At 41.6% G+C, this 14,041-nt stretch overlaps 1 protein-coding gene across 8 annotated transcripts in view; it reads right to left on the bottom strand.

The window, feature by feature from the left end:
• Positions 1-13,086, bottom strand: part of CADPS (calcium dependent secretion activator) — a 466,596-nt gene extending 453,510 nt beyond the window's left edge. The window contains exon 1 of one of the 8 annotated variants that reach the window (XM_078076428.1): positions 10,153-13,086. In XM_078076428.1, the coding sequence (XP_077932554.1) occupies positions 10,153-10,602 (450 nt within the window). In that variant the 5' untranslated portion in view covers positions 10,603-13,086. The remainder of the gene's footprint in view (positions 1-10,152) is intronic. The other 7 variants (XM_078076421.1, XM_078076426.1, XM_078076431.1 and 4 more) reach the window with 7 other exon arrangements.
• Between the last annotated feature and the right edge of the window lie 955 nt (positions 13,087-14,041).

Genomic DNA, 14,041 nt, shown 5'->3' with positions numbered 1-14,041 from the left:
CTTATTTCATTGTAAACCCTTGATGAAGCGTTCACTGACTTGTACCAGTCTGAGACCACACTTTGAGCAGCCCTGATATAAAGGTTTGAAAGGCTGGTGAGAGAACCATGCTAGAACCAAAGATCTAAGAATGGGAAGAACAGGGATGTTAGTAGCTAAAGCCATCATTAATGGTGAAGTGGCCCAGAGAGATGACATGGAGGAGAGGGCTATAGTAGTTTGATAGGACTGCCATAAAAAGTATCACAAACTAGGTGGCTTAAACAGAAATTTATTGTCTCACAGCTCTGGAGGCTAGAAATTCAAGATCAAAGCATCTGCAGGGTTGGCGCCTTCTGAGGTTATAAGGAAAAATATATTCCATGCCTCTCCCCTACCTTCTGGTGATTTTCTGGCAATCCTTGCTGTTCTTTGCTTGTACAGGCATTACTTTAATCTCCGCCTTCCTCTTCACATAGTGTTTTGTCTGTGTGTGTGTGTCCCTATGTTGAAATTTCCCCTTTTAGTAAGGACATCAGTCATAATGGGTTAGGACCTTGAAGGACCTCATCTTAACCAATAACATCCTCAAAGACCTTATTTCCAAATAAGGTCACATTCTGAGGTACTGAGGATTAGGACTTCGACATGAATTTTTGGTGGGGGAGGGGGTGGGACACAATCAACCCATAACAAGAGCCAAGGATAGAGACCTAAAACATACCAATATTTAGACTGAGACACTCACTACATCCTGCCTTACACTATAAGCTACATTCTATATTGGTGCATCTCATCTTCTTAACCAGATTGGTAGGTTCTTAGAGATCAGGAAGGCTGCCTAAAATGTCTTTGCATATTTTGCCTCCAGGATTTAGTGAGTTTCTTGTATGTGGAAGTGGCTCAAAACAATGTTGTTTGATGATGTATAACAAACAAAAATTGAATATGGAAGAGCCCTCAAGAAATGTTTTGAACACAGTATGTTATGACACGCTGCCTTATAGACAACAGTTGCTGTACTTGTCAGAAAAATCACCAAAGTCGATGTTCAAGATATATTTTAACTCATTTGCTTAAACAACTCTATGCCTACCATCCACACCAAAAGGCTGTTTTTCTGCATGGGCAACAGAAGGCACAATTATTTGCAGAATTTTCAATGTTTTTCCTTTGCTTTCTTAAGTGGCACAGTAGATTCCCTGTACCACTCTGCATGTTTGCCAAAATCCCATTGTCTTTTTCAAAGCACTACAGCCCCTGAAGGGTCTGTAGCTTAGCATGTGCTCCTGGAACACTTAGGGATTAAAAAAAAAAAGTTAACCCCAAAGTATCTCATAACTTTCCTACTGCACGGCAGTGATGGTGAGAAATACCACATGACAGGTTGATATCTTCCTCCTATAGGGGCTGCTGAGAGGATGTCAATACATTGTCAGATTATTCCATTTCTCTCAATTTTAGAAGAGTGGTCAGGAGCTTGGAACACTTGGAGGCTTGATAATTCAATTTATTTTTCAAAATTCTCCTGCTTGTTAAAATGAGAAGAATGGCTTAGCAAAGATAATTTTCCCCTTGACTAGTGAAAGGCATTAGAAAAATCCATTCCTAAGCAGTTTTACTTTTTTAAGGATACTTTACACCCATCCCATTCTTATTACTGTATCCAATATACAACAGCGCAATGGTTATTATTTATGTATATTCTAACTATACTCAGAAAAGACTTTAGACAGCTTACAGTGAGAGAGAAAATAGTCCCCAAATCCCATAATAGAAGTAGAGAAAAACATATCTTTGTCTAAACATGTACAACTATAGATTCTATTATATAATTTTGGTAACATTGAGACTGATAATATTTCAAACAGCCTAACTTTCACTAACATGCTGTTGACTGCCCATTCTTTGTTTTTTTTTTTTTTCCTTCAGAAAGGGCTAAATCAAATAAAACTTACTAAAGAACATATACCCAATATGGAGATTCAGTTCTCATTTTGGCTCTTTCTGACTTAATGGTTGGCCATGTAAACATGTCCTACAGTGATTGAAGTTCAACTGGGATTCAGCCATTTCAAGAAATTCATAATTGCTTATTGTCTTTAAAAGAAGATGCTTCTCTATAATATCTCAAGATGTGTCCATTGTTGGTATAAACAAGCTAAGCTGGGAAGTAATCAATGGTATGTTTCTGCTACATAAATTATTTTGAAACCATTTAGTAATTGGTACGTTCTTCACGTTTTCCACAGAGAAGCTTTTATAAAAGTAAACAAGTTGTGTACCTAAAATAGAGGCCGACTGTATTTAAGACTCTTTCACTTCCTCTCTTTAGAAGTTTCCTAGGAAAGAAAACATCAGTGTGGAATTTCAAGTCCAAATGTTTACAAGTACCTACTTTGTGCCAAGCACTGTTTTCAGAAAATGGGGAATCAAAGAGTAGTAAATGTGGTCCCTGTCTTTGGGGTACTTACAGTCTAGTGGGAGAGAGGCATAAACATATAAGGTAATTTAAAAATAATATACAGGGAATGAAGTGGAAATAGACTAGGGAGTTGAGAAAGCATTTAGATTTGGGTAAGGTTTCCAGTAAGAGATAACACCTAAGTTAATTAAAGGATGAACAAGAGCAAATCAGGTGAAGAAAGGTGAGATGTTCTAAAATAAGCAACAGCATGAGCAAAGACATTGTAGTATGAAATAGTATGGGGGCATTTGGTGGACAAAAATGCAGGAATTACTGTTACTGACAACATTTGCTCAAGATTTACTCCATATTGAGGACTTGTTAAGCAGTTAACATGCTTTTTTTTTTTTTCTTGTAATCCTCAATATTATTTTCCCCCACTTTACAGACTTAAAGAGACTGGATAATGTGCCCAAGGTCACATAGTCACCAGGTCACAAAACTGACCCGGGACTTGAATTGGAGACTGGTGACCTGCAGAGTTAGTGAAGTGTTTCAATAAAAGAGAAATAGGGATGCACTGTACCCTCAACCCTATCTACTCTGTAGATGATGCTACGATAGTAACCATTGCCTTCCAGGTCTGCTTATCATGTCAATAATGATAATGATCACAATGATGACAGAAATATGAATATAAGGTTTGCTATGGTCAGTACTTTGCATATATTAACTTTCTCAGTCCCTTTACAGATAAAAATAACACATTGCACATATCAACAATAATAAGAACTAACACTTAAACAGCACTTACCACATGCCAGGCATTGTTCTAAAAGCTTTAGTGTATTATCTCACTTAATTTTCATAAGAACCCAAAGACGAAGTTACCACTACTCTCCCCATTTTATCAATGAGTAAACTGAGTCACACAGAGGTTAAATAAGTTGCCCAAAATCGCAGAGGCAGTTTGGGGTAAAGCCAGGGAACAAACCCAGGCATTCAAGTTTCTGAGTCTATGTTCTTAACTACTGTTCTTCACTGTCATGTCAAGTGCGATGACCAGACTTCGAACCATTTGCAGACTTCATCCTCCCTTCCTTACCTGCTAATATCAGAGAATTCTATCACATGCTTGGACTGATACATAAAAAAAAAAAAAAAATAGCAAGGTAATTCTGATCATCAGCTCTCCGATTCTGCAGAAACTATAAATCTGATCCTACTAAGGAAACTGTTGCCAGAGACAGGGAACATAGAGTTCCAAATTTCCAGATCCTTTTCTTGGATGTGCTACAGTGGCCAGGGTCAGACCATCAGTGTCTGTGCAACAATAGCAAGAATAGATGATGTTGGCAAGAACCAGATAGCTGGTGTCCTACCATCCAGATGTATATGGTATCCATCTTAGAACAAAAATAATTTGTTAAAGGTGATCAATATTTCATTATTTAACTGATGGCTTGGTAGTCTTATTTCTATTGCTTTTTGAAAACTCATAAAAGAATAAACTCAGGCTCAGCTTCATCTTCCACTAACACATCTTCCAGTTATAAGAGAAGCCAGAAATACACATTTTTTTGGTTAAGTTCATGGTTTTAAATGTTGATAGCTAATTCAAAAAACTGAAAAATGCATTGTAGACAAAACAAAATACACTTGTGGGTCATTTTAGCCCACAGGTCACAATTTACAAGCTCTCATATAGTTTGGAGTCTTATAAACTTTTAAGATCTCACCTCCTCATCTGAAAATTTAGTTGGACAAAGTGAACTCTAACTTGATTTCTGTCTCAGATTCTTTGAAGACACTGCCTTATATTGTAATGTAAAAATATCACAAATAGAAGATTGAAGGAAATGTTAAGTCTTGATAATGAGGAGCTGCATTGCCCAGCAAGAACTATCAACTGTTATTTGGAGCGGGCACATTAGAGATAATCTGAAGCTTCCCCATCCCCCTCTTCATATGAAAGATGAAGAAATTATCCAGAGATAGAAGTGGACTTGCCTATAAGCAGTGGCTTAGTAGTGGTAGTGACTAATCTCAAACACAGTTTGAATTTTGACGTATATATCCTTTCTATTCATCTTTCTTCATTCTGTCAAGAAAGTCATTTGAACCCCTAGATCCAGCCATGCCTGTAGTCACCCAGCACTGAATGCTTTTCTATTACACACACCAATAAATCTTTCCTTTCCCCTTTGTTTTCCTTTTGATTTAGCCAGTTGAGTTGGGTTTTTCTAACTTGGAACTAAATGATTGGACTAACAGTGTCCCACAAACAATGGCTCTTTTCCACATTACTGCTACCTCAGGCTCTTCTCCAGACTGGAATACCTGTCTTCCTCTAGGCTGATACAAATCATACAAATTCTTTAAGACCTAATCCTAGTCTACTTCCTCCATGGAGATTTTCCCTACTATTATATCCAATTCTGTGTGTATGCATGTACACACTCACTCTCTCTTTCCCTACACTTTAGTACTTGTAATCAGCATCTTACAATTAAACACTTTCTTATTCTCAACTTATTTGACGTGTGTATATGTTATCTTCCAAACTAGAACATAAGTTCCTCGAATCAGGAACATATCTCACAGGTATCTCCTGGTTCTGCTACCAAGCCTGGGAGAGAGAGTGCTTGATGCAAGGAGTAACTAGTCATCTATTTAAAACTTAGTTCAGAGTTAGGAGAACTCTCTTAATCATTCCAGCTTAAGTTGTATAGACACCTGACCCTAAATCACAAACACTGATTATATTTTAATGCAAGAGCTGTATATGAAATTTGCTTTTGTAGGAGAAAGATCTATGAATCATTTGACTTTTACCACTATACACAGTACAATTCTTCAGGAATGAAGGATTTAATTTCCTTTGTTCTTCAGTCCAGTTTTAGGGAAGCATGAGGCTATTCCAAGAATGTAATGAGGCAAGAGCCCTCTCATACTATTTTTTTTTTTTGGTAGTCGCATCTTCAGAATTTCTCTGCTAATACTAGTGCAAAACAGTTCCTGCCCATTGCACCAAGGAGATTGGAAGGAAAATGCCAAAAAGCATATATAAAGATTTCAATTCTTTTTCTGATGAAGAGAGGAACAATTCTTTTTGAAGGAATCCTGGCTTAATAGCCATTTCATTCTGGGGCGCCTGGGTGGCTCAGTCGTTAAGCGTCTGCCTTCGGCTCAGGTCATGGTCCCAGGGTCCTGGGATCGAGCCCCGCATCGGGCTCCCTGCTCTGCGGGAAGCCTGCTTCTCCCTCTCCCACTCCCCCTGCTTGTGTTCCCTCTCTGGCTGTCTTTCTCTCTGTCAAATAAATAAAATCTTAAAAAAAAAAATAGCCATTTCATTCTCTCAAAAGGTTAGAACATGTATTTTTTAAAATCCAAATCATATGTGGCATTGACAAGGTGACTCTTAAGAATTTTGAATAGTAGAGCTAACCCAAATGCCTCAAAACCTATCTGAATGGACGAGCCCCTATTATGGATTTAAAATATATACATACACTCATGCACATATATAGTTAGCTAAGACTAGGTCTTAAATTTTAGGAAAGGTAAGGGCTTTTGAGCCATGACCAACTCACAAAGTCAAATAAGTAAATGAATAAAGACAGAATTTTTATGGCTAACAGTGACTCAACATTAGCCATAATTTCATGGCAAGCTATGGGATGAATCACATAGAAACGAGTAGTTTGATCTTACAACACATTTGGTCTACTCATAAAGTCCTCTTGAATGAAATAGGAGTTCATATAAAATAAGCATGATTTTAGGATTGCCCCTTTCCATCATTACATACACACACACACTGATATACAGGTACACAAAAGTATATATGCACCCATATTCATTCATAATCCAGACACTACAATTCCTAACCAATTAAAAGATTGGTCATGTCAATCTACATATTACACAGAACTGTTTACAGTGTCTGCTTTTACATTCCCTCAGTAACATCTATAAGTAGCTAGTTCACTTGAGGTAGCCACTCATCACCGTTACTACATAATTTAGAAACATATGGCACAGCTTTGCCATGCCAACTTCTAGGTATTCACTTTACCATTATGACAAAAGAGGACGAATAAAAAGCACAGAATAGTTTTTCAAATTGTCATTTATGAACAGCTGAAACATACACTGTGATAGTCAGAAGGATAGATTTTTGTTTTGGTCATTAATTACCACTACTAGCATGTTATATTTAGATTCACGGTAGTACAAGAAAAGTGTACCTATAAATGACAAAATACGTTTTCACATAGTCTGTTTAAAGTCCCTTCTTTTAACTGGGGAGATTATTGAAATGACCAGGCACTCTTTTCCCCAGGAAAAGTGAAATCAAGATAATTAACTAACAAAATGATGTAGGAATGGTATCTTCTCCCTCTGCTCCTTTCCAATTGTTCTTCCTGGCTAAAATACTTTTCTTTTCTTTTTTTTTTTTGATCTTCAGCTCAAACTACATAGAAAGCCTGGCAAGTCTGGTGTTCTGATTTACCAGCCAATCGCTCATCTCTTTCCTTCATACTTTTTATGAGGTTAATATCTAAATGTCCATTTTGCCCGTGTTATTTGATAGGTGTCCAAAGGATCTCTCTCAACTCAAATAGAAGGAACCCTGGGTTTAGAAAAAAAAAAAAAAAAAAGTACACCTGACATGTCAGGATTCTATTTTTCACTCTAGAATATTTCTGGCCAGTGTTGCATATTAAAAAGACAGGATTTGAAATCAGAATAACCCATGCCTCAGTTTCCACTCGTTCTCCTATCTATGCAGTGCTTTAGGCAAATTATAAAACCTCTGAGTCTCCATTTTCTAAAAATGAAGATGGTAATTCCTACATTGTTAGAGTTAGGAGAATTTAAAGTGATCAAAGAACAAAAAAACAAAAGTAAGTAAAAACTAAGGAAATTTCTAAACTACCTATTTTTGTTAATTATGTATCAATATTGGTTCTTTAGCTGTAACAGATGTGCCATACTATTGTAAGATATTAATAGGGGGAAACTGGGGCTGGAGTATAGGGAACTCTCTGCACTATTTTCTCAATTTTTCAGTAAATCTAAAACTCTTCTAAAAAATAAATCCTATTTTTAAAAAATGATCTAAGTGAAGTGCCTTGCACATGGTAGGTTCTTGAAAAATTACAGCCAGTATTAGGATATAGACTATTTGGTTTCATAAACTGTCTTATACTCTGTACAATATGATCTTTTCTTCTCCGGCTCTGTTGGGGTATAACGGACATACAAGATTGTGTAAGTTTAAGGTGAACAGCATGATGATTTGACTATATGATCTCCTCTCTTCCCCAATTCAGCAACTTTTTCATAGGCAGCCTTCTCTGGCTCTATTCCCTTCTTCCACATCATTTTTCCTGTTTCTAATTCATCCATTTCTATTGTACTATAAATTCATATGTACTTTACAACAAGTTTATATTTCTCCAAGACTAATTTTGGCTTATCAATCTTATTTGCTGGCCTTAAATTTTACCACAATGCTTATGCAAACATTTATTACTTTCAATGACTACCCACTAAAAAAATACATCAAAGTTCCAAGCTTTCTAAAACATTCTTTTCCAGAAAGACACTAAAAACTTAAAGATACAGAAATGGAAAAGCTTGTTTTCTTTTGTAATAAGGAAATAGATATTCAGCTTCCCAGGATAGCCAACAGCCCTGAGGCAGCTTTGCTGGAATATGCATTCAGCCCTAGTTTGCTGTAATAACTAAAAATAGGTTGACCAAATGCCGTGTTATCAATCTGTCCTGTAGTCTCTTTGATGTTAAGGTCATGTGTAAAAAGAACCCACTTGCCCCTCAAAACCACAGCTTTGAATTGATTCAGGTAAAACATGCAACCAGACCAGAAAAACTTAGCCTCATGATGATCTTTTCAGGTGGCTGAAGTTTCTTTTTAGAAGAAATGGGCCACTGTGAGAACGGATTTCTTTCCCCAATCTAGTGCTGAATTTTAGCCTCTATTTAAAAGACAGAGCTCTAGAGCCTTTTGACTGATAAAGCAAAGTTTGTTTTATATTTTCTCTTTAAATCACAATAGTTTTCATTGCCAACGGAATAGGACATCTTTGGTTGGTGCTGTTATTAATGGGATAGATTTTGAAGATGACATTTCCCCTGCTATAAAGACACAATTATCATAATAATTCCACGCTGAAACTTGAAATATCAGGCCCTGTACCTGAACCCAACACCCAACCTTAATAGAAAATCCAAAAACTTTTATTGTTCTGAGGATACTTTTGTCTACTATAGTCCACAATAGAGGCTGAAAAAGCAAGGGGCCACAGATGAGGGGTAGAGAGCAGAGTGTGTAGCCCACCTGCTATTCCCCAACCAGGAAATGAGTTGTATTTTTAATAAAACTGATAACCAAGCTTGTGATAGCTGAAATAAATCATCAGCGCTGGGTGGTGTGTGCACATATATAAGCAAAACAAACAGAGAAATCTGTGCTAACTTAAGATAAGGGTGGATAAATACAGGAAACCCTAACACGCTACTACAGCAACATGGAATTCAGTCTCAAGTGACAGCAACCAAGAAATTCACTCTTTTAAGAAACCGTCCCTCTGGGGGCTTCACCGGCTATGCTTTCAAAATGGAATCGACAAATTCACTTAAAAGAAACAAAGAAATGCGGACTTTCTTCACTAACTCCCTCCAACCTCCAACCGGGGACCTGACCTCTTCTCTTCTGGTCCCACCACAGCCCCTTATCCTGCAGTAACCTTCCCTCTCCTTTCTCTGGCTGGAAAACAGCTGATAGAAATAGGCACTTTTTTCATATCAGAAGCAGCCCAGAGCCGCCTCAGCCTTGCCCCAGCCTCAGACACAAAAAGCTTTTGATGCTCGTAATTGCGAAGCTTTTTGCAGCTGCACTTTATCAAGCCCAAAGCGGCTTGGCTTGAGGGCCTCGGAGAGCCAGAAGGTGGCGGCGAAGTCACCTTGGGAAGAGAAGAGGGTCAAAGGGAGGAAGGTAGAGGAGCTGACCCTGGTAGAAGGACCAGAGGGCGTGCCCCGGCTCTGGGGTCACTGAGGAAGGGGCAGAGGGTTTGGGGGTAACATCAGCCAGAGGGGGAAGCGGTGCCCGAGGACCCTTAGACGACCCTAGTCGGGATCAGCTGACCCCGACGAGGGGAGGAGGGTGCCCTTCGCCGTGTGACTGGAAGCTTCGCCTCCCGGACTTGCTTTGTCCCGCCTGCCCCTGCGGCTCTCTCGGCTGGGCGAGCCAAGCGCGACTCGGAGGCGCTCTTCTCGCTCTACACGGGTGCCCCCACCTGCCGGGTGCCCCCGCCCGCCGAGCGCACGCCCAGGAAGGCGGGCCCAGAGCTGAGCGCAGCCGCCAAGCCGCTGGAGAGTGCCGGGAGCCCGGCAAAAGGAGCAAGGCCTCTCTGGGCGCCGCGGGCTGCAAGTCACTCCCCGAGCCTCCCGGGCCATAGAGCCGGACCTGCCCGCCTAGCTCCCCAGCGCTCCCGGGTGGGGACACACGGCGCTGAGGTTCAGGCACCTCGCCGGTCCCCGGCAGCTCCAGGCGCGCTCGGAGCTGGGCCGACCCCGGCCTCGGAGAGGGGGCCTCGTAGCCCCTTCCCCAGGGCGCGGTCTACTCCTCCTCCTCCTGCTCCACCTCGCCAGCTGCGCCGCCAGCTCCCATTGTTCGCCCCACCCGCCCGCCAGGCTACGTCCCGGCGCCGCTCCCGGGGCCTCCCAGGCGCACCTACCTTCTGCTGCCGGCGAGCCATGTCGGTGGGCTGCTTGGCGTTGAAGGGATAGGCGATGCAGCGCATCACGAACACATAGAGCTGCAGCCTCTTCTTCCTCTCCTCCTCCTCCTTCTGCAGCCGCTCCAACTCCTCCTTCTCTTTCTCGCTCACCACCGACGGGCTGGGGCTGGAGGGCCGACCGCCACCGGCGCGACTGCTGGGCTGCAGCCCCCCGGCCCCGCCGCCGCTGCTTGCGCCGCTGCCCCCACCGCCGCCGGCGCCCACCCCGGCTCCGGCGCCGGCACCGCCGCCACCCCCAAGCCCGGCGCCGCTAACGCCGCCGGAGCCCTCGCTGGTGCGGCTGGGAGACAGGCGCGCGCCGGACGCGGCCGAGCCGAGAACCTCCTTGCCGCTCTCCTCCTCCACGATCTCATCCGATTCCTCTTCGCTGGACGAAGGGTCCAGCATGGTGGCGCCTGGGGAGGGGGGTGGTCCTTGGAGCCCTGGGCTAGGGGTGCAAAAGATGGGGGGCGCCGGAGGCAGCTGAGGGTCGGCTCCCCGGGATGGGCGCTTCTCCCCAAATCAGGGAGCGGGCGCTGCTGCTCAGCCTCCGCCGCCGCGACTGCTTCCTCTGCTCGGCGATAGCGAGCTGGGCTCAGACCCAGGAGTGCGAGGGGAGGAGGGGAAAGGAGAGGTGCGTCCGTGGACCCGAGGTGGGCAAGGAGGAGAATCAATTGCGAGCCCTGAGCTCGCAGCCGGATACCATCTGCAGCCGCTGAAGGAGGCGCCTCCAGAAAAGATGCCGAGTGTTGCAAGCTGTCGATGCAGCCAAGAGCCTAAGAGGCATCTTGCCGATTGGGGAGGGAGCGGCGCTTACGTGTTTATTGGCTTAACTCTCCCGTGTCCGCTGCGTAAAGGGTGGCTGCAGAAGGCTGGAGCGGGGAGAGCGTGGAGCGGTCCCAAAGTCTCAGAGCTTCAGTACCGACCCTAACACTTTCCTACCACTCCTCACCCCCTCCCCTTTGTGGATAATTTCCTTCTTGATCCCCAGTTCTCATTGCCTCGACCTCACTCACCCTCCCTCGGACAAAAAGTTCTTGGGGGAGGAAGAAATAGACAAACCAGTAATGACTTCTTGTTAGCGAAGAGTGGGCGGTCTGTTTGGAGACGCTAAATCCAGAGGTCTCGCGGAGAGGAAGTCGGTGAGATCCTATACAAGAAAGAAAGAGTTTATCTCCTTTCCCCAGCCTTCTTCACACCGGGGCTTGTGGGCAGTTGGTCTTGGCAGCCTATTTGTCCCACCTGTGTAAACTTTGATTCCAGCAATTTACATACACCCACTCATTAAAATAAAAGTGAATCAAATTTTGAATTGATTGGTGTATGGACCATGTAGCTCAACTATTTAAGTAGAAGCCCCGCCCTTCCCTACCCCGCAAAAGCTATGATGAATATTCTTCAATTCCAAGAACTGGGAACACTTTCTGCTGAGGTAAGCATACCAGAGAAAATAGAAGGGCTTCTGGTGGCTCAGCCCTTTCTCTTTTCTGGCTGCTGGAAGATCTGGGTGGAGGAGTGGGGACCCTGAGATCAGACAAAGACACCCCAAGAACTCAGCGGCATCAACATCCGATATGTTGACTCTGTCTTACTGTCTTCATCCCTGCTTCTCGGTTATCTATTAATTCCAAGCGGCAGATGGTGCCTTCCTTCCCCCTGCTCCTTTTACTTAGGCCAATAAACCCGGCGGACAAGGGAGCTGGCCAGCGTGCTGAATCTAATCAGCGACCCGCAGATGGATTGAAAACAAACCAACACCCGCCACCCTTGGATCTTAGGCTAACTAGAGACCTTTCTCCACCTCCGCCCACCCCCCATCTCCTATATTTATGCATTTTCTAATGTTCGAATTATTCCTAGATACTCATGGGAGTTATTGTAAAAGTGTAGCGTGAATTTAAAGTTTACATCACATCTGTCTTTATGTATTTTCAAATTTACCATGAGTTTTACTGCAGGCTTTGATATTCAAGTGAAGCTTTCTCACTAATTTGAGAGCTAAAAAGGGACTAAAAACAACATTTAGCTTCACATCAACTCCAACAATCCTGTTTGAGACTTTGAATTAATAATACATGTATAGCTTATGTTTGACTTCACCACCATACTCATCTCAAGGACATAACTACTGTGGTCATCACCCACATTCTGTATCAATTTAAAACAAATAATCCAGCAACGTGGAAATTATTACAGTTTTGCAGTCCTCATTTTTTAATTACTCTAAAGAAGTAAAGGATGTTCAGATCGTGTGGTATTGGTTTCCCTGGAATAGAAAATATAGTAGGCCAATCAATCGATAACCTTTATTCAGCACCTTTTTATGGAGTGAACATTGTTCTAGTTGCTTGGGGTAGATGGAATTTTTAAAAGACATTCTCTTGAAGAGTCTATAATCTCCTTTGGGAGATACAACATAAACATGTGAAAAAGATCGACAGCACTTATTTCAAGGCAACATATCAACAAATCCAAGTTAGTAAACTGCTAAAAGCTTGCATGAATGAAACAACTGGGAAGGAAAAAGAATTCTGTTTCTCAAAGAAGAGAGTTAAATTTTAAAGGAAGGAACCATATAAATGACTGGTGAAAAGAGAAGATATTACAAATGAAAACATACTTGGCAAAGCCATAGCGATAAGACAAGGGACCAAGTAAGGTACAAAGTGTTATGGAGATGGGGTATGGATAGGTAAGGGAGAAGTGGGGAGAATAAAAGAAGCTGAAATAATGCATTTGGCCAAGTGGAGGGATCATGTTTAGGGCACAAAAATGAATTAAGTTACCTAGGGAGAATATGGTGATTTGAGGAAGGAGTGATCTTGAAGGCCAAACAAAGGCCATTTACCAGTTAAATATTTCTTCTTTAAGCAGGTTTAGGCATTTAAGTATTATCACATTAGACACTGGGAGAAGAGTGACCATGAATTCTGTCTTCAGAACCATTTGGAACTTCTCAATTGCTATAAAAAAAGTTTTGTTTACTGTTGTATTTTTACCAATTCCTTTGCCATTATGTGGGGTATTTATCCCAATTATACTCATTAAAACAAAAACTCAGTGTCTATGTTTTATTAATCATATAAACCTATGACTTGGGTATTAAATGTAACATTGCTTAGCTAAATCTAAGAATCTTCTCAATCCCCTCCCCATAAGTTTTCAATCAGAGAGACTTAAACAGATTTTAGGAGAAACACTTTTATATATTTTTTCAAATGGTGTGCATTCTTGTCATTTAAAGTGTACATCCTTTCAAAGATATATTTTACCTTAGCTAAAAGTTAATTCAAAGTCCTTGGGGGATATTATAGCTCTTCACTACTGCTGAAGATAAGATATGCCAACCAGTACTCCTTAGACATTTAAACCAAGAGTCATGGCTTTCTAGATACAAATTTTGATGAACAGGAATGAAAATAACCCCAGAACACATCCAAACGCTCTTAATATTTGTTTATCTTTTGTTAACACCCATGTTATTATTTTTAAAAAATATAATTCTACCACAGATTCTGATATAGACAAGTATCTATAATCTCAAATAAGTTATCTTAGATGCTTCCATGTTTGCCCCTACCTCCAGTTCTGCTTTGTAGGAAACTTGAATAACCTCAAGGTGATGGAATAAATTTTAGTCAGCCATCTGTGGAGACCATATCATGAAAACAGAAGTTATAACACTGATCTTTTTTAAATCCCACCCACTAAAAGCAAAGTCTAGAGGAGATGGAAACAACTGAAATATTAACCCAGGGTTTTCTTATCTAGACCATTCTCCTCTGAAGTGTTTGCTATGATCATGTAAAAGGCCACAAGTATGAGAAATATCAGAGTCATTGACAAT

Source organism: Halichoerus grypus, chromosome 1 (assembly GCF_964656455.1).
Source record: "Halichoerus grypus chromosome 1, mHalGry1.hap1.1, whole genome shotgun sequence".
In the NCBI taxonomy this organism is placed as follows: Eukaryota; Metazoa; Chordata; class Mammalia; order Carnivora; family Phocidae; genus Halichoerus; species Halichoerus grypus.
The sequence above is the reverse complement of the archived record's forward strand: the minus strand, read 5'-3'. Positions and strand labels throughout refer to the sequence as shown.